The sequence below is a fragment of the Alosa pseudoharengus genome, unplaced genomic scaffold, assembly GCF_046254945.1.
Source record: "Alosa pseudoharengus isolate Yale_2024_CS ecotype anadromous, Long Island Sound unplaced genomic scaffold, YU_APseudo_1.1 YU_APseudo_1.1_scf_16, whole genome shotgun sequence".
Lineage (NCBI taxonomy): Eukaryota > Metazoa > Chordata > Actinopteri > Clupeiformes > Clupeidae > Alosa > Alosa pseudoharengus.
Genome location: NW_027468630.1, coordinates 5,760,324 through 5,781,247, shown reverse-complemented (window position 1 = coordinate 5,781,247; position 20,924 = coordinate 5,760,324). Strand labels below are relative to the sequence as shown.

Here is a 20,924-nt window from a genome sequence, read left to right as displayed (position 1 = left end):
AATTTAAATAGTAGGACTATAACATAGAACATCAATGTGTGGTGGACGGTTTTGATTTCACAGATTAGTCAACGTATGGAAAACACTGAAGGTGTAAAATTAAAAATATTTAGCATCACATGTTATGCTTGACGAATCGATGCTCATATTTTGCGTCAACGTATTTTTTTTCGTCGACGTCATCGATTACGTCGACGCGTTGTCCCAGCCCTATCCCACACTTCAAATTTTGTGCAGTTTTGAACCTGTCAGCCAAAGATACCTGTTATTACAACACATCACTTTTGCCTTTTCATTTTTAACTAGGTGGCACTATACCTCAAACAAGTGGATATGGGATGGGTTGACATTTGAGACCAACATACGAAAAAAAGTTGGTCATCCTAGGCCCTACGGTTCTCGGGATATACAGAAAACTGTGTCCGGCCCACCCTCCTTTCGGGGGGCCCGGTGCGGTGGGTGGGCGACGGATCAAAACGAAAATCAATGATTCCATGTCATCCTTGTGGGGCTACATGCCCACCAAGGTTCGTGCAGCCCGGTCTTTCAGTGTCCCGGGAATCGTCGACACAAAATTACTGAAGAAAAAATAAAAATAAGAAATCCAGGAAAAAAATAAACTCTGACTTTACCTATGACTGCTGCTTCGCTAGGGAAGCGGCCATGATTATTATTCAAAATATGCTGAATAGGTGCTAAAAGGGTGCCTAATCATAAATGCCTGATGACCCTCTTCTAGTAGGTATCATAAACTTCTTCGTCTTAAGTATAAGTACATATATACTCTTTTGAGGGAAATTTGATCTCTGCATTTATCCCAATCCGTGAATTAGTGAAACACACACAGCACACAGTGAGGTGAAGCACACACTAATCCCGGCACAGTGAGCTGCCTGCATCAACAGCGGCGCTCAGGGAGCAGTGAGGGGTTAGGTGCCTTGCTCAAGGGCACTTTAGCCGTGCCTACTGGTCGGGTTTCAAACCAGCAACCCTCCGGTTACAGGTCCGAAGTGCTAACCAGTAGGCCACGGCTGCCCACAATGAACTTTCAATGAACAACATCTTTCAATGAACAACACCAAAACTGGGCATAGACAGGGATGGATTACTGCATGGGCCTACCAGGCCCAGGGGCCCAAGGGGTCAGGGGGCCCTGAAGCCCAAGCCTTTGCATGAAATCATTGCCTCAATATCAACAAATCAGGATTTAGGCTATGAATCTGATTGAATTTAGTATTGACCATCCCCAAAATGCACCAGAATACAGGAAATCACATCAAACTAATAAAAAATGTTCTGGGGGAGGATCCCCAAACCCCCCCTCCCACATATACGACAATTAGTGGGGGGGGCCTTAATACATCTGGGCCCAGGGGCCCAAAAGTTCATAATCCGCCCATGGGCATAAAGTATCTTTGTTTGCAACAGGTTGCACCAGAGATTTGGAGGGCCATCAGAGTCATATCAATAATTGTCACGACATGGACATCTGTCAAAGAAAGAAGGCCAAATCTCTCCAATCTGCACTCATTTGAGCTGCTCAAGTGATTAGTGGAGATGGTTGTTAAAATATAATCTGAATACAAACTGCACTTTTGACAAACAAAGAGTGCACCTGCTAAAGATTCAGCCTGTCGCTGTTGAAGAGTCCTTCAGTCAATCTGGCAGGCTGGCAAGGGTTAGCACTGGACAGCACCAGGTGGTGCAGTGTGCCATGTCATAATCTATTGGTGTCAGATTTTTTATTTTATTTTTCACAATGTGGATGTGTGGTGAATTGTGGTAGTTTTCTTTTTCCATTCTTTTTTTTCTTTTGTTGAGTGCGGTTTATTAAACTCAACTTTTGCTCAACGCAGCTTTTGAACTCAACTGATGCCTGGGTAGGCCTGTACTTGGTATATGGAAGTGCAGTTGAATAAAATATATGAAAAATGCTAAATTCACTGAATGTGTGGCGTGGTCAATGATTTATATATATATATTTTAAATGTAGGCTACAGTTATTGTAAAAATATTCTATTGTAAATGAAAAAAGACAACTGTAGGCCTAGGCTACTTCTATTTTAGCGCTATCTACTGGTGAATGCGTGCACTTCAAAGGTCAATATGATAACAATACTGTGATTTCATAAAACTTTGAGAGTGAGTTTAGACCACTTTCAATAATTCTGAAAAGGAAATGTTTATGTATTTGTTGGATGAGACTAACAAATAAACTATTTTAAATAAAGACTAAACATCTCTGGTTACCTTTCGCTCGTTTATGATGACGTAGCAACGTAATACGTCTCTTTGTTGGCCATGTAGTGGCAGCGGCAGTGGCGCTTTTACCGTTGTGAATGTGGATTCTGTTAGCTAGCTAACGTTGCAGTGGAAAATTTGGAACTGGGATTTTTTTCGACCCTTTGTGTCAGACTTTGTTGACAACACTACTTACTGCCTGTACTAACATATTTTCTCGACATAATACGAGTCTCTAAAGTAATGGACTCGGACGAGGGTTACAATTATGAATATGACGACGAGGAAGAGGAATGCAGCGAAGACAGCGGTGAAGACGAACCCGAAGAAGACACCCTAGATCTCGGGGAGGTGGAATTGGTTGATCCTGTCGTGGCTGGTGGTGAGCGAGATGAATGTGGAGAAACCGGAGGCAGTGGCCTTGGGCCTGGACAGGATGAAGAGGACTACCGTTTTGAGGTGTTGACCACTGAACAAATTCTCCAGCATATGGTCGAGTGTATCAAAGAGGTCAACGAGGTCATCCAGGTGAGGTATTCTCTAAGGCAGGTGAAAACAGTAGGAGAGACCGAGGATGTAAAAAGCGGCTAGGCCTAACGATGGTTGCGAAATAAAAACAAGCTTCCTGGCTAGGTAGATAGCTTGGTAGTCACATCATCTCTATCTTGCCAAGTCATGCAAGTAACAGCCAGTGACAACAAAATGGAAAGAAGCAAAATTCTTGTAAATAGCCAAATGTAACGGTAACTGAATAGTTGACATTGTTTGAATCTAGCAGATGCTGTTCAGCTAACCAAATATCCCTTGGTAATATCTGCTGCTAACTTAGCTGTGGAATCTGGCTAACTATTGGCCGCAGCTAGCTAACCAACGTCAAGTAACACAAGTTAAACCAATGTCAATTGAAAGCTGACTTCTGTGTAACGAGACGGGTTTATGGGGGAAACAGAAAATATTATCGTTAGATGTGCTTCATGACAAATAGCTAATGAGTTCTTTGACGTTACCTAGTTAACATATAAATAATGTTAGCCGTCTGGCATTGACTTAGTTGGCTAGCTAATGTAAGGTTCATTTTCTGATTTGAAGCTGGCAATGACCTACATAACCATAGTAATCTTTCGATGCTAACTGTTTAACCACCGCTATATAGATGTGGCTATACACTCATAGGTGTGTGTCATCAAAGTAACTATTAGTAATCCAAAAACCACAACTGTTTGTGGGCCTAACGTTACTGATTTAATGTTAGCCAACACACCAACACTATTCAACACCACCAAAGGGTAACGTTGCACAAGACTCTGATACTAGAATCGGTGGTATTCTATTCACGATATTCGTTATCTAATTAGAAACTTTGTATAGCTACCCAACGTTGCAAACTTTAACACATATGCCTGATATTGCTTATTTTAATTAACGTCAATTAAAATTAACGTTGCTCTGCATCAGTTAGCTCATGCTTGGTATTTAGCCAATGTTACTCAGCAGGTAACGTTAACGTTATGCTGTCGCAAGTCCGAGTTGACTTGTTTCACGTTATCGGTGATATTAACAGCAATATTCATCAGTAATGAAATTGTGTTTGCACCATGTTTTTTTGACATTGACATAGTCCAGGAGAGACCTAGAGTCCTTGACAACACGCCAACTCATTGGTTCATGATTCATCCTAATTGGTAAATGGTAACATCAACAGCCAGTCCCAGATCTTTCTCCAAGGTCTGCGTTTGAGGCTGGAAGTCGATGTTATGCCTGTACTGTAGCATAAGGCAAGATGTGCCGCTCTTCTTGGAATGTTTAGATTCTCAATGCATCATTAATTCACATCTATCATTTTGATAATTTTAACAAACTTTACTTCTGTCACAACTTGAGTGGTATACCAACTGGGGGAGATTTGATAACCTCGAAGTGTATTATCAGACACCAACATCAGTCCTCCACATCTTGCATGTTACAATGTAGACCTATATGCAGGCAAATCATTCTACAATGCAGTTCTGGAAGAGAACTCCCAATAGTTTGTGAGAAGTTCTTACAAGCCAAGCCTTCTTTCATTTTCTGGGGAACCTCAGGCAGTATTGTTGAATGACCTTTGACATTAACCATGAAGTAAGAACTTGTGTTACTCTCTAAGTTAAATCCTTTCATTTGGCACACATTGTGAAATTCAGCTTGCCTGCTTGGTGAAGGCTAGAAACATGACACGTTGACACGTGGTCTGTTTTGCTTGGGAGTTGTCTTGCTTCAAAATTCTACTTTTTTTTTTACATAGTAGTAATGCAGACAAGCACAAACAGAGGGAAATGAAGATAATCTTCTGTTTGTTTATTGGTGAACATCACATCTGTAAATTGTTCTGGCAAATAACTTTTTGGGAGCAGGATTCTCTCAGAAAGAAATCTCGTCACTGAGGGCTGAAAGTTTCTCAGCTCAGATTCTGTTAGTTTTTCTGTCATCAGTGAACATTATGTTCCATTTGAACATTTACAAACAAATGAATTGAGTTTAGGGTAAACCTAAGTTAGCATTGTTTCTAGCAGTTATATGGATGAATGCAAGAATAGTAGTGCCTGTTGTTTTATTACAGGGTGGCTACACTGGATGCATACCTGAAGTGTTCCGTTCGCGTTGTCTGCTGCAACAATTAGCTTTTGCTATGATCAATGGCACTAGCTACACCAGACGTGATAGTGGTGATAGCGTACATTCGAAAAAAATAGACGAGTCTTCTAAAATTGGTTTTACGCGTCGCGAACGGAACGTTTCAGTTACACGCCCGGTGTAGCCCCCCTGTTAGATACAAATGGTTAGCCAAGGCTGATGTTAATGTTTAAATATTTTACAGTGCGATATTAATGACTGGGTTCTGGGTTGGTCTCTGCCCCATATCATTTTCTATAGACCCTTTCAACAATAAAAACAAAAACAATGCTTGAACGTTCTATTTGGGCCCCAATCTACTTCCTCTGCATTAAGATAACATATGGAATGTTAAAAAGGAAGCCTTGTGGGGCCAACTATGATGCTGATAATGGAATTCTCTTGAAAGGGTCCATACAAGAGTAATAATTACAGTGAGGACATGACTTTGCTTTTAAATATTCAACATATTGAGGTCATATTGCTCTGACCAGTGTAGGGAGTATTACCACTAGATCATCAGAAATAAAAAAACACACCACACAATAGAGTAACTGGGATGCCTTCTAATTGATATAGCAGCAGATGTCCTTGCTTTAGCCTGAGCCTTGTACTGCATCGCTCAAGGTTGAGCAGAACATTTTCTGAGTAACTCTACCTTTCGTATGGAGGGGCTCATACTCCCATATGTTATAATTGCGCTGAACCTCAGCTTGTCTGAGGGCAGCCATGAAACAAGGCCAACCGATTTATGCAATGCTTTGGCAGTTGGCACACGGAATAACATAAACACGAGTGTCAGGGATGCAGCCACACAGTGCTATTCTTAACTCAAATCTCCCTTTTGAAGTCTCAGCTGCTATCCTCTCAGGAGCTCTGCAGAGAACATGCAGAGCAGACTGTGTGGAGCAGAAGCAGGAGCAGGGATACCACTGCGTACCGGCCTGCAGCGGCGGCGGCATCAGCAGCATGCTGCCTCGGTCAGTCAGGCAGTACTGGCACTACACTAAAGACGTAAAAGAATGTGTGAAGGGTGTCCAAGGCAACGTTGGAGGTGAAGATGGCCATGCATGAGGCTTTTGCCTGTGGTGAAAACAAGCACTGAAGTTAGCCAGTTTCTTGTTGATTTTCATGATGTAGTGGCCTCTCTGAAACTATGAAACGTGATTGGTCAAGCAGTAGTTTATACAATGGGCACATGGCTGGTATTCTGTCGATGTACTGATATAATCTGCTCCTGATAGCTGCTACTCTGTTTCAGAACCCTGCCACAATCACCAGAATACTTCTCAGTCACTTCAACTGGGACAAAGAGAAGCTTATGGAAAGGTAGGCTATACTCTTCTCCATGAACTAGATCTTGGACCTATCTGCTATGTTGTGGTTTGAAACATCTTGTTCATAAAGTGTATTTGCAGTAGGGGTGTGTTTAAAATTGTTCAAGAACAATCCTGAACATGGTCTTTCCCCATAGAGACCTTTTTTTTCTGACTGACCTATGAGCTGGTTGTTGTTTGTTGCAGGTACTTTGATGGCAACCTGGATAAGCTCTTCTCTGAGTGCCATGTCATCAACCCCAGTAAGAAGTCCCGGACGCGGCCGATGAGTACCAGGTCCTCTGCCCAGGACATGCCCTGCCAAATCTGTTTTCTCACCTACCCAAACTCGGTTCGTTTCTATGCCACTCCCCATTAACCTTAGGAATTACCATCTGGGAATCATTTATCACCAAGTGGACACTAAAGTATGACTTGAATTTCGGGTGCCACGGCCCTAATTGACACATTGAAATTTCACATTTCATCTTTTGCCATTTTTGAAAGCCCATAACGTCTGTTCTAATAGCATTCTTGTGCATTATGCATTATGAAGAATAAAATTCATATTATGGAGCTTCATAGTCAAAAATGTTATTTCATTAAAAGAAAGAACAAATATGTATCTTTATCTGGTATAAATCCCGTTAGGTTCATCAAGTATGGTCATTTGGGGGTCCAAATATGGGGTTCCAAAAGAGTCACCTCTGCTGGAGAGGGTTTTTGGACCCCCATAAAACCCCCACCAGTGGTACCATAGCCTTCAAATAAATTTTGGCAAGAGCAAGGTTCCCACATATAACAAATAATCCTGTTTAGAATAAATATGATCATTAATTGTATAAGTATAAGTATACTCTTTTGATCCCGTGAGGGAAATTTGGTCTCTGCATTTATCCCAATCCGCGAATTAGTGAAACACATACAGCACACAGTGAACACACAGTGAGGTGAAGCACACACTAATCCCGACGCAGTCAGCTTCCTGCTACAGCGGCGCTCAGGGAGCAGTAGTGCCTACTGGTTGGGGTTCGAACCGGCAATCCTTCGGTTACAAGGTCGAAGCACTAACCAGTAGGCCACGGCTGCCCCAATTGTGGTGCTAGGGCCACCCAAAAAGTGAAAATTCACACATGCCGACATTTTTTAGGACTTTGGTGACCCACCTCTCACCCAAACAGTAAGGAATGTTGATTCTGCCTCCAGAATTGTGTAGTACAGGCTACAATGAACTACCACACCAGTTTCTAGCCCTCTACCACTATTAGAACAGACATTATGGGCTTCCAAAAATGGCAAAAGATGAAATGTGAAATTCCAATGTGTCAATTAGGGCCGTGGCACCCAAAATTCAAATGGACGCCACAGGCAAACCGTTTGAGATATTGACCTGAAACTTCAGATTCCTTTTTTTGGTAACAGAAGGCATATATTCACCGCTTTTCAGCAAAATCTCAGAGGTGTCATGTACATGGATGGCTGAGTTGGCGTGGAATTTCTCTTGGTCTTGAATTTCCCCTTGAGGATCAATAAAGTATCTATCTATCTATCTATCTATCTATCTAATGACCCGAAGGCACTCTCACTCCAACGAAGTAGTGCAACAGGCAGCCAACAAAAAAATCTTAAAATGGAAAGAATGCATATCAATATTCATTGCAAAGGAGGGATTTTGGTTTTGATCAGAAAGACTCTTATAAAAATGTACTCCTCTTCATTGACCATAGGTCTATTTGTTAACGTTTTGTTCATGAAATACTAAGTCTAAATTTTAAAACACAGAAAGCTACCTTTTATATGCTCTAACTTTATCAAGTCACGGTGAACCTCATTTAATGTCAAATCAGTCAAAACACTACAGTCAATCACTGCACACCAGCTCTTGAAATATGAACATTTGATGGCATTGCTTTTTATGTTTCAATACTACAGGAACCTGCACAGAATGCACATCAATTGTTTTTAACTGTACCCCTCTCTTTTTGGTTGTGTATCAAATGTGGCATTAGTGGCGGTGTCTTCTTCTCTTTGAATGTGCAGTAGAAAAAATTAAATGACCAAAATGCTGCAGTAAAATCTTTGCAGTATCTTACAACTGCAAACTTTTACCTATACTTACTTTAATAGCAACATAAAATTGCTGCCAGTGATCTCTGACATAAATTATCTCTGGTTCTAAAGTCTCAAAAAAAATACAGGAGGGACAAAAATGCATAGTCCTGTTCTATATTTCGTCAATGACAACAGCTTTTATTCTCCTTTGAACACCACCACACATTCTTACTCCCCTCCCCTCTTACTCCCCTCCAAACTTACTTCTCCTTTTCTCTGGTCCAACTCCTACTCTGGTCCAGCTTCACCTCTCTCCCTGGTCCTTAGGGCTGTCACTTTTGTGAAAAAATCCTGTTCGATTATTGAGACATAAGTGTTCATGGAATCGATTGTAAAATCGATTTTTCATGTCTAAAGACGTTTCCATTTTCAACGCCAAATATAGGCCAATCCACAAAAAAATAACAGGCATTAGGACGAACGTAAAGAGGGTGCTTGTAGACGCAAGCCAGCAATATTTCTGATGATTTATTGGCGTGAAGATTCGTGCACAATGACAAACAGGAGTGCTACATTCTCGAAAAACAATAAGCCGAGTATCCTGCCATTACATCAGTGACAAACATTACTGCAGGCTTCAACGTAGCTGTGTTTACGATTAGAAATGTCAAACAAATTTTGCCAACGTAGAACTCCATTGCACAGTTTGCATAGCCTACCGCTTTGTTCTTCTCCATAGTTTGATATACCAAGAATCCGAAGTACTTCCACACCGAACTCCTCAAGTTATTAGGGCCTATCACTCCTCTCTCTCATGTCGCACAGGTTGATCGCGTTGTCCTCCATTTTTGGCAAAACCCGAGCAGCACAGCAGCTGATTGAAACAGCTGTTTCCGGTGCGTAAAATTGGTGGGAATTTTCTTTTTAGCTTTCGCAATGCTTACTGCACTTCGGAATTCTTTTATATTCTTATATTCTTGTTTGTGAATTTTGTTTAATTCGTTTAAAATTAATAGTGTTCATATTTGGTTAAAATCGATTCCCTATTTTAGTTTTCGAAACTTGTGTTGTTTGGTCCAATCGATTGTGCAATCGATTTTCGAACGTAAAGTGACCCCTACTGGTCCTCCTATCAGACATTGTTTTTTTTTTACATAGCATGTACAGTAAATAAGCCATCTTTCAATCTCCATTTAAAAATGCTTATCAACAGTTTCATTAGGTGTTGCTTTCGAGCAGCTGTTATTGCAGAAGTAAAAGGCTTTGCGATCTATCGTGTAAGGTTTTAAGCATTAGGTTTTTTATTTTTTTTATTCTGGCATTCTGTGTCTAAGCATTTGACATTTTAGTGTGTGTGTGTGTGTGTGTGTGTGTGTGTGTGTGTGTGTGTATGTGTACTGGTAGCTTCTCCCATCGGAGTAGCTTATTTTGAATGATTCAGTACAATGTATTTCGTTATATACTTTAATGTCACTGACCAGACATGACTGGTCATCAGAAGACATTTAATGATCATCAGACATGATGGTCATAATCGGACATGAATGATCATCAGACCCACAGATCATCAGAAGGTACATTGTGAAGGGCGGATTGGTGATATTGATTCCTTTGTCTGTTTTCCTTTCTTAGTACTTTACTGGGCTGGAGTGTGGGCACAAGTTCTGTATGCAGTGCTGGGGCGACTACCTGACCACTAAAATCATAGAAGAAGGGATGGGACAGGTGTGTTTACCACCCTCTTTATCTTTCTCACTGCTATATACACACACACACACACACACACACACACACACACACACACATACATACATACATCATACATGTCACTGACGTCTACTGGTAACTTTGAGCTCTGCTCACCCACAACTCAGAATGGACATGCGACACACATGTTTCCCCGTCTCAGAGGTTACAGCATGATAGATAGATAGATAGATGGATGGATAGATAGATAGATAGATAGATACTTTATTGATCCCAAAGGGGAAATTCAAGGACACAAGTACACCACACACACACACACACACACACACACACACACACCCTGTGTCTACCTCTTTAAGTAATGCAGAATTTTTGTTCTGTTTACAGACCATCTCCTGTCCTGCGCACAGCTGTGATATTTTAGTAGATGACAACACAGTCATGTGAGTATTCCTGTGAGACTGCTGCCTTCGTTCACTCAGGAATATTTTACTCATCATCAATATGTGAACTCTACAGAGACTTTTATTCTTGCTTGCTGCTAGTAGCCAAAGGCCCCTCCACTCGGCGGAGATATTTCAACGCTTTTTATGTACTTATCGGTCATTTATTTCGGGCAGAACTGCGCGTGTGCAAGGCTTCACGATACCAACCTCGCTCCAGCTGCGAACCCATGATTGGCACGATGTATTCACAACATACCACATGGCATTGGCATGGTGTATTCACATGTCAATTTTTGGCGAAGGAAGGGGCGGAATATGTGTACACGACTGCCATGTTGGTGTTATGAACTAACCCCATACATGGGAGATTCTGTGAGTGCTGTGTTTCCTCATTAGAAAGTCTCTGTAGTAGTTCACAACTATATAGTAGCTGCAGATGTTAGGTTGTGTTTAAAGACCTGACCAGTACTTTTTGTGGCATGTGTTTTTTTTCCATACCTGGGTTTAAAAAAAATCTAATCATTTTAATATTTTGTTCAAATATTGGGGGTTTACCTCTGCAGTATGGAATTATTTTAGTTTTCCTTGAAACAAACTTTTTGGTGAAGACATCTGTGTCTTTTTACCAGGCGACTTATCACAGACTCAAAGGTGAAGTTGAAGTACCAGCATTTAATCACAAATAGTTTTGTAGAGGTAAGCAATCGCCACTCTCCATATTGAAGCCACAATAAAATTCCAAAGTGATGTTGCTCTAATAGTACTCACTCCTTAATGCATTCAGAGTTTAGAAGACATGTAAGACATTTCACTTGAAAATGTGCTGTCACGACACGTGGTTTGTTTTTTAAAAATGAGGCATTGCAGTGAAATATTCCTTCTCAGCGCTTTGTTTTTCATTATAATTCACTTTATAATGACCATTTAGTCTTGTGTCCCATCTCTCTTTTCTTTCTCCCTCAGTGCAATAGACTGTTAAAGTGGTGTCCTGCGCCTGACTGCCACCATGTGGTTAAAGTCCAGTACCCTGATGCCAAACCTGTTCGCTGCAAGTGCGGCCGGCAGTTCTGGTTAGTACCTTGCAAATCCACCCATATCTGACCACCAACCCCCCACACACACAGAAACACACACACACACACACACACACACATATATACTCACACACATATACTCACTCATAATATACTCATAATATCCCTATGTATGTCTCTGCCTTGCATTTGATCATACTGTATTAACAAAGCTGTTCTTTGCTGTTCTTTACAACCAGCTTCAACTGTGGAGAAAACTGGCATGACCCAGTGAAGTGCAAGGTATGTTACAACTGTCTTTATATTCATTGGTGATTGATTGTGGAGATTTGGAAAGCACTTGGCAGAATTCAGATACTGGATTGGTTCAAATAAATATGAAATCTTGGAAGATTGGAATCCTGGAAGTAGTGTGTGTGTGTGTGTGTGTGTAGAGTTGTTTCCCCATTTGCAGAAACCAGGTATTGCTCACTGTAGTAATTGAGTTGAAGTAGCAGATGAGGAGAATCAGCAACCTGTGTGTGTTTGAGCCAAGTGGGTGGAAATGAGGGCAGATGTTGCTTTGGTGGCGATCCGATCTCCCCTCTGAAGCACCTTCTGGCTCCTCAGCAGGAGGCCTCATTAGGCAGCCCCAGGCTGGGCTAAACTCTCATTAGCACTCTTCCTCCAGGCACCAGCACACTCACTCTGATCTTACGTGTTCTTCACAGGACACACAGAATGAAGGATGTGTTTGTGGGGGATCACAGGGGGTACTCTGCTACAGGAGCACTCTGAAACGGAACGATTTTTACGTTTGGAATAGATTGTTTTATTCGTTCAGTGGTGCAAAACTGTTTGTGTTTTCTCTAGTGGTTGAGGAAATGGATCAAGAAGTGTGATGATGACAGTGAAACATCCAACTGGATTGCAGCAAACACAAAGGTATGTATTCACATGCTCATCTTCCATTATACTTCATTACTGTGATGGACTTTCTAAACTAACAGCTGAAGATTTCTACAGCCTCTTAAGTACATTTCCCATTGAAATGAATTGGATTTTATGGATTTAGGTGAAAGTGTACAGTACACCTAATATATTTTGGTCTGTACCATAAAGGGAAAACCATATATAAACCATATTTTCTGAAAGTTTGTGATCTAAGGATGTGATCTAAGATGACATGAGACATGTCCCACCCTCACTATTAGTATGCTACTCATGCATAATATATTGGGTATTGGTAAATAGAGTATATGGCTGATACCTTTTTGGGCTATACCATTTAGGGAAAACTGATTCAACCACCTAAACCATATATTTTCTGGATGTGATCTAACATAGGCATTTTTCACCCTTCCCTTTACGTTGCTGCCTGTCCATAATACATAGGGCAGGGGTCTCAAACTCAAATGAGCTGGGGGCCAATTCTGCCAACGTCATCTGATTGGAGGGCCGGCTATTTCTGACAATGTTCTTTTTTTCAAATACCACACAAAACTGCAAACAGAAAGTGCAAGTGTTTTTATCTAGTTTTAGACACCTCTGCTAGCAACCTTAGCTTATAAATAAAATAATGATAAAATAAATATTAATACAAATTATAAAACAAATGAAAAGCATAAAAACAGGTATGTGTGTGTTTCACACCAAATAAAAATATTTTCCTCTCATAACTTTTTTAAACCTGGCAAACTATAGGCGTCAGGGTTAAGAAAGCAACACCATTGGATTTTTATATCAAAATTTCAAAAGGCCATGGCTTGAAAGTGGTCAGAGATAAAGTCCTACTGTAAATCTTTGAGTAAAACAAAAGTTTATGAAGGGGGTAAATTTACCCATCTAATTTGCCACTGGATGGCAAGCACCTCAAATTATGCACCTTTCAGTAAATACTGGATGAACATATTTGAGCAGGTTTACTTTCCTTTTTTCATATTACCCTCATAACAAATTAACAGGAAAACACCTAAGATGTATACCAACACCTAAGATGTATATGGTTTCTAAACCACAAGGCCTACAATAAAGTATTCTGGTCAAATCAGTTCCTATCGCGGGTAATCTGAGTACCCAGAAGTTCGCATCATATTGCGGGTGACTTTGTAGTTTAGAGCCCTATTTCTACTAGCCCTGCTGTCTGTACCACGTCCATTACGGACACTATCATCACGATTACCACGGCAACTTCCAAGCTATGTTGCAGAGGGTCGAAATAAGCATGGTATGCTTAGTGGACACCGTCGTATACACGCAGAGGCACCTCCATTCAATAGACGATCGATCATAATCTCCAAAAGGATATTCTCCTTCAGAATAGGTGAATAACATAGCCTAACTAAGACTTCATCACACGTAAACGTTTTTCAACATTTGGTGTAGGCCTATATTTCTGCTTAATTTCTGCTTCAATTTATGCAACACTATGGTCTGCATCGCTTCCGCGTCATTACAAATGCACGTCTTTGTGTTTCTCGCGTGTAATACAAGTATTTCCTGAAAACGTTGCGCAACGATTTTGGATTTGAATGAAGCTTTGGATATCTAGCACATAGTGGAGCAGAGTACAAATGAGATTTGTCACCGTACTTGGAACTATCGTCTATTTTAATCAGTATCGTTGTTTGTCCCAATTAAAAATAGTCTCAAGGGCCGGATTACATTATTATTTTGACATACGTCGCGGCCATAATTGGGCCGGACGCGGGCCGGATTTGGCCCGCGGGCCGGGTGTTTGAGATCCCTGACATATGGTATAAGTCAAACGGGTATATGGCTGATACCTTTGGGTCAGTGCCATTAAGGGAAAAGTGGTTCAACTACCCAAACCATACATTTCTGAAAGCATATAACCTCAGGGTGAGATCTAACATGGCATGTAATGAGACATGTCCCACCGTCCTCATTAGTATGCTGCCCATACATAACACATTGGGTATTCATAAATCAAGTGTATGGCTGATACATTTTGGGCTGTACCATGAAGGGAACATAATTAAACCACCTAAACCATATATTGTCTGAAAGCATATACCCTCAAGATGTGAACTAACATGGATTTTTACCCATGGATTTTCCCACCCTTTGCTGTCCATGCATAATACATTGGGTGGGCCTAGGTAAATCAGTTGTATGGCTACCTGTATATTGAGTGCTCTGCTAAGCTTCAGCTATGAGTCACAGAAATCCATAATGCATGTTTGTGTTGGACAGATATAGCCATCAGAAAATAACAATAATGTTTGGTGCCCTCAGTTAGCAGTGATTGGGCCTCTGGCTCATGGACTACATCAATACTTGTGCTCATTGGAAAATAAATAGTAATTAGGCAGAAAGGCGACAGGAGCCAGTTGTTATGCTTTAGAAGCATCTGGCAGTTTTGACCAGCAGGTGGTATATATGTTCACCGGTATCCTCATTTGTGCAGGAATGTCCCAAGTGTCATGTGACCATAGAGAAGGACGGGGGCTGCAACCACATGGTGTGCCGGAACCAAAACTGCAAGGCGGAGTTCTGCTGGGTGTGTCTCGGCCCCTGGGAGCCCCATGGCTCTGCCTGGTAAGAAACTCCTTTTGTGTAAGGATGCACCCTTCTGTCAAATTGTGTATCAAACACTACTATGTCGCTCATCTCCTACATGGAGGGAGCCTAGCCTGAGGCTTTTTTGTGGAGATCTCCATTGAAGTTGTCTTTTAGTCCAGGACTTAATCCATGTACTCGAAACTGGCCCGTGGTGTTCTGCTCTCACAAATTCAAGTCTTTACACTAAGACACCAAAGAGTTTGCTGCAAGTGTATATTGCCGTGTCGGTGGGGTTTGAGGGGATTTTACCTCTGGCATAATCAGTGTTGGCTCTATTCAGCTGAACATAGAGTTGTGAAGGTTCTCCTCACTTCTCTAGTCCTTATGCTGATCTGCTTACTTTTTAGGTACAACTGCAATCGCTACAATGAGGATGACGCCAAGGCTGCCAGAGATGCCCAAGAGGTGAACTAAGTTTTCATCCTGAATAGACTAGGCACTACTGTATGTAATTTGTTTGTGTGACTGGTGGGAATGTTCTGTAGTATGATTGCGTAAAATCAAATATAGTGATTGCAATACCACTGTTATAACGCTGAAGTGTAGCAGAACATATGGGGTGCATATTAGACATATTATTCAAACACCGTAGCTCCTTTACATTTCTTGGTAGCACCGACATCTTCTGGGCTATATTGTCTCTGTGTCTATTGTCTCTGTATATTGTCTCTGTGTGTCGCACATCTAGGTGTGTGTGTGTGAGTGTGAGTGTGATATTATTTACAGACAACTATGTAGTTCGTAGTCGTGTGTGTGTGTGTGTGAGAGAGTGTGTGTAGTGTTGCATGTGTGCATGTAGCGCGCAGACGCATGCTGGAATGTAAACCCAGTTGTGTGTGGTGCAGCGTTCACGGGCGGCCCTCCAGCGGTACCTCTTCTACTGCAACCGCTACATGAACCACATGCAGAGCCTGCGCTTTGAGCACAAGCTCTACGCCCAGGTCAAGCAGAAGATGGAGGAGATGCAGCAGCACAACATGTCCTGGATCGAGGTGCAGTTCCTCAAGAAGGCCGTGGACGTGCTGTGCCAGTGCCGCTCCACGCTCATGTTCACTTACGTCTTCGCTTTCTACCTCAAGAAGAACAACCAGTCCATCATTTTCGAGGTGAGGGGGGGCCAGGGCAAACCAAGGCAGGCTAGCAGCTGCTACACGCCTTATACCAGGAGGAGACATGTGTGCATTGTCTCAATACAGGCAGTGTCACATATTAACACATATTATTCATCAAATCTTTTTTTTCACTCTGGTCTACCTGTTTCTAACCAATTTAAAAGTACAATTAGTTACCGATAGGGGTGGGCGATATATATCGTCTGCGATAATATCGTGATTGTTGTTTTAACGATGTGCAAATTTACATTATCCAGTATTTAAATTACTTATGGGGAAAAAACACTCGAAATCACGCACTGAAGACTCATACATTCCCAGGAGGTAGGCTATGCGGGAGAAGTGCAGCAGAGCAAGTGTCACGTGATCACTAGTGGGTCACAACGGTCACAACGTTGTCCCACGCAGCCTAATGTTTATTTTGTGCAGCGAGAGTAGCCTACTTGGGATTTTATGTGGCTACTTCTGTTCAAGTAGCATTGATGAGACAGTCGCGTTTTTTCCTACACGGTATTATATGGAGAGAAAACATTAGCCTTTGAGTATTTTAATAGTCAGTTGTAAACAAATAACTATTCTCATGTAACTCTTTTGTAAATGGATTGAAGTTCGCTCTAAATATCTACGTTTACCGATTATGCTAACCGTTAGCATCTCTATGGGATTTCTCATACTGTATACATTAGCCATAAGCTAACGCATTAGTTTCTATTCTGTAACTTGGAATGCTAGCCTACGTGATTGCTCTAAAACAAAACATAGAAGGAAATAACTGAGATGTAGGCTACTCTGTTGGTCTGCTCTTAGTTTTACAGTGAATCCTATGTAAAGGTTTGAAAGGAACTTCAGCTTCAGACTTTCTCTTGGGAAACTGTTAGGCCTATTCATCTTCTCTAATGTAGCTGGCTAGACCATGTCATTGCCACACACACAAGTGGGGGCAGAATTGGAAATGTGTCATAGAGTGACAATGCATTGGTTGATTTGGTTAAAAAGTCACAGGTTAGGTTATTGGTTATTATTGTAATGATGCTATTCATAAATAATGAGCTGTAAAGTAACTCAGACTTTAACAAAAACATTTTTTTAACCACTTGCTTTGCAGTCATATTTCAGTAATTCTGACCAAAAGGCACTACACGTATTAGAGAGGCCACCATGCCCACATCGTTTGGTCTACAAGCACATGGCTGGTATCATTGGAAAGCTTAGACCATGTAGATTTTTTTGAAACAGTCAGGATAACCCTGTGAAGTTCTCAGAAAGAGCCACAGAGGCTGGAATAAAGTTTTTTTCGCACCAACAAGCGCTTCTTTTGTGCATTGAGATACACGCGCATGGTCAAAGTCAATGACGACATCCCATACGTCGTTTAAAAGCTCTGGTCATTGGCTACAAGAATATGTCCGTAATTTCGTTCTTACTTGTAAGAGGCCCACGTGGCTGCCATTCCAAGCTTGCATGTCCAATAGAAAGGTGTAGCTGACCAAGCTTGTCTCTGCCTCGTCTTTGCTTCGTTTCTCGTGATTGGTAGATCCTACAGACACGTGACATGGCTCTTTGTGTTCGTGAGACTCAGGGGAGCGTGGGGAATACGCATAAGTAGGGAGTTCGAAGCCGAATGGTATTCAAAATCACCGATATTCACCGGAAAATCTTTGAAAGTGTTTTATTTCTATTCTATAAACGTTTTGAATATGGAAGCTTACACACTCACAGTTCAACATTGGACTATAACAACACATATAATCTTGTTCTATGGATTCTTACGGACATTTCAAGACCAGGTTAGCCATATGAATATATTGTTATGGGTGTACACAAGGATTAGAAGGCAATGATGCAGGGGGTGTGTGTGTGTTTTTTTGAGGGGGGCATATCAGCATAAATTACTTACTGTAGCTCACACCACACAGTTTGACATGGAATGGTGGATACCTTTGGAATCCTGAGTCCCGTAGCTTTTTATTGATGTATGGGATGTCAATATTACATGAAGTAATGAGCCTACCCATTGATTTAATACTCCCCACCACCCCCCTCCTCCCCCCAAATGGCGCGCCGGCGTTCCACTGCGAGTTAACTGGTTAAAGGATATCGACTAATTATCGTTATCGTCAAAATCACAAAAAATATTGAGATATTATTTTTTGTCCATATCGCCCACCCCTAGTTACCGATACGGCAGTGGTTCTGACTATGTTAAAATTGTCAATATTACCAGTAGACTAGTCGAGCCAGATAAAAATGGAAGTCATCAGAACATAAAGGAATCACTTTGCTTCTTTCTCAGAACAATCAGGCTGATCTGGAGAATGCTACAGAGGTTCTGTCTGGATACCTGGAGCGAGATATTTCCCAGGACTCATTGCAGGACATCAAACAGAAGGTTCAAGATAAGTACAGGTGAGGACCCAACTTGGCTCAGCATTTGGGTGACCAGTTCGTACAGTACAGTTTGATTGAAATCTTAACTTCATCGTCTGTCCTTCTGGTCTCCTGTTTTTGCCCCCCCCCCCCCCCCACACCTCCTTTGTCCTCCTTTATCTCTCCCTCCCCCCATTCTCTCCCTCCATCCCTCTCCTTTATCTCTCCCTCTCCCTCCTCCCCCCATTCTCTCCCTCCATCCCTCTCCTGCAGATACTGTGAGAGTCGACGGCGAGTGCTGCTGCAGCACGTGCACGAGGGCTATGAGAAGGACCTGTGGGAATACATAGAGGACTGAGGGTGGCATGGCCGTTGGTGGAGAACTTTCCGGAAAACCCATTTCAAGCGTGGCCTCCTCCTCCGCAGCAGCAGCAGCAGCACTGTGGCCCCGGCGTCCCCTTGCTGACGGGCCTCCTCTTGGCATCTCAATCTTACTACTTATCTCTTAACCTTTTTTTTTATTTAATCAGTCATTTTTACCCAAATAAATAATAGAATAATTCAAACCATCCCACAGCAGTATTGTTTGCAGCAGAGTTTATTGTGGAGAGGGGTGAAGCCCTACATATTTTTCTCCTCTCTGCACTTTTTTTTTTCTGTGAGTTTGTTTTAGATTTATACTTTTCTTTCCCCAGGAAAAAGTTTTACTCAGAACGCCCGACGTGGCGGAATGGCTTGTTTTTAGGCACAGCTTAACCTGTCCGAGCCATGAGTGTGTTTGTGTGTGTTGTTGGCCTGTTTTTGGGGGTGCAGAATGTGGACTTGCTGATTGTACAAGTCAACCTATATAGGAAGTGTGTGAGGTCTGTAGGAAAAGGAAGTCTGTATTTTTCAAACTGTAAATAGAGTACATGCATGGAACATGGAGTGGCATGCATTTGCATTTTCTTTCGAGGGGGGTAGGGTCCTTTAGCTTCATTTTCAATTTCAGACATTTTTATTCATTTTAGTTATTTGAAATGGGTATACATGCAGATTTTAGTTTACTTTTTCCCCCTTCCATTTTTTTTTAATGTGGACGGGTAACATCCTGAAACATGGTAGAAAAAAATAAACTTGCACACAAAAACTGTGCTTAAATACCAGGCTATCAGGGCAAATTCTAGCCTTAACCTTAGCTGCGTGTGCTAACACGTAACATTAGCTCCTACACTGAGACTAACATCCAGCCAACCAATCCATCCAGCCTGCCTGCCTGTGTGGACCCCATCTGGCTCCTTCCCCAGCCCAAGTCTCGGTCCTATCCCCTCTGTTTACTGTAAGCCAGCCCTCCATTTTTATTTCTTTTGTCCCGCAGGTGTGGGCAAGTGTCATACACTACCAAGTGTACCCTGAGAGCCAAATTGAGTGACATTCACTCTCGCAAGACATGTCTCAAGTACTTTTCCCCCTTTTTTTTGTTTTGTTTCTTGTATTCTTTGTCTTTTGTATGCACCTTGTTCAAGTGTGGGGATGTAGCACTGAAAGCTCTAGTGGTGAGTGTCAGCTATTGAGCTACCGCAAGGGTGACACATAACTGAATGATGGTCTTTTATCCTCCTCACTGCAGACTTCATCAGAACACTAAACATCAGTCTTCTCTGAGATGGCCCTCCTGCAGCCAGTTCTCTGTGTCATATTGTGGAAGGCAATAGTCTTTTACATCACTCATGATCATGCATAGCAGTCTTGCACAGAGTTGGTAAAAGTCTTGTTTAGCTACCCTTGTCCTGGCATTCTTGTGTGAAATAGGCCTCTTCATCGATGCTTTAGACATTGGGCAGCCCCTAACATTCTTGCAGACTTGTTACTCTGTGTGTCCAGAATATTGCAAAAGTTTTGTTTACAGAACTGAGATGTGAAGGAGGGTCAACACAGCAGAAGCAGGTTGCAATGTGTAACATGAATCTAGTATTTCTTGCAGGGTTTTCTGTGTCTGTGGTATTACGTCAAATCTCCATTAATGCTGTCCTCAGCAGTTGGCCGCTGTAGACTACGTACTCAGATTTTGAGAAGCCTCTGAGAAGTACAGATGTGACTGATGTGGTGGTTTGATCTTTTTTTTTTTTGCCCATTTTCATCACATACCCTAGAACCGCATACTGGGCCCTGCTCTGAAAAAAATACCATGCCAGTTGCTATGGTTTGTGTTTGTGAGTATCCTGGGATGGCTACCCCATTGCACTGAATCTCTGGATTGGGGGAAGTTAGGCTTACTGTGCTGGCTCTGCCATTGAGAGTTAAGATCTCACCAAAGTGTGAACTCTAAATATCATAGAGAATCCTTTCTCTGATATGAGAGAGATCAGAGACTGTCGCTTTCATGTGTTCTAATAACCATTCTTACAAACAAAAGATGTCCTATTTAAATAAATGTCATTTAAAAACAATTTTCTG

General features: G+C 41.7%; 1 protein-coding gene across 2 annotated transcripts; it reads left to right on the top strand.

Moving 5' to 3' along the window:
• Positions 1-2,310: 2,310 nt before the first annotated feature.
• Positions 2,311-20,917, top strand: LOC143125413 (E3 ubiquitin-protein ligase arih1). 2 transcript variants are annotated; one of them, XM_076286857.1, is made up of 14 exons: positions 2,311-2,769; positions 6,152-6,219; positions 6,414-6,558; positions 9,891-9,983; positions 10,353-10,408; positions 11,041-11,107; positions 11,375-11,481; positions 11,685-11,727; positions 12,298-12,369; positions 14,855-14,985; positions 15,357-15,414; positions 15,855-16,115; positions 18,415-18,527; positions 18,762-20,917. In XM_076286857.1, the coding sequence occupies exons 1-14, from the start codon at positions 2,485-2,487 to the stop codon at positions 18,844-18,846; spliced, it is 1,584 nt and encodes a 527-aa protein (XP_076142972.1). In that variant the 5' UTR covers positions 2,311-2,484; the 3' UTR covers positions 18,847-20,917. The 2 variants fall into 2 exon arrangements, with proteins under 2 accessions (XP_076142972.1, XP_076142971.1); XM_076286856.1 differs by having other exon boundaries at positions 15,840-16,115.
• The last annotated feature ends 7 nt before the right edge of the window (positions 20,918-20,924 follow it).

Excerpts from the sequence above, each read along its gene's own strand:
- LOC143125413 (XM_076286856.1), top strand. The coding sequence starts at position 2,485 with ATGGACTCGGACGAGGGTTACAATTATGAATATGACGACGAGGAAGAG. Across the intron at positions 6,220-6,413 it reads AAAGAGAAGCTTATGGAAAG|GTACTTTGATGGCAACCTGG; the intron begins GTAGGCTATACT and ends TGTTTGTTGCAG. Across the intron at positions 10,409-11,040 it reads GTAGATGACAACACAGTCAT|GCGACTTATCACAGACTCAA; the intron begins GTGAGTATTCCT and ends TCTTTTTACCAG.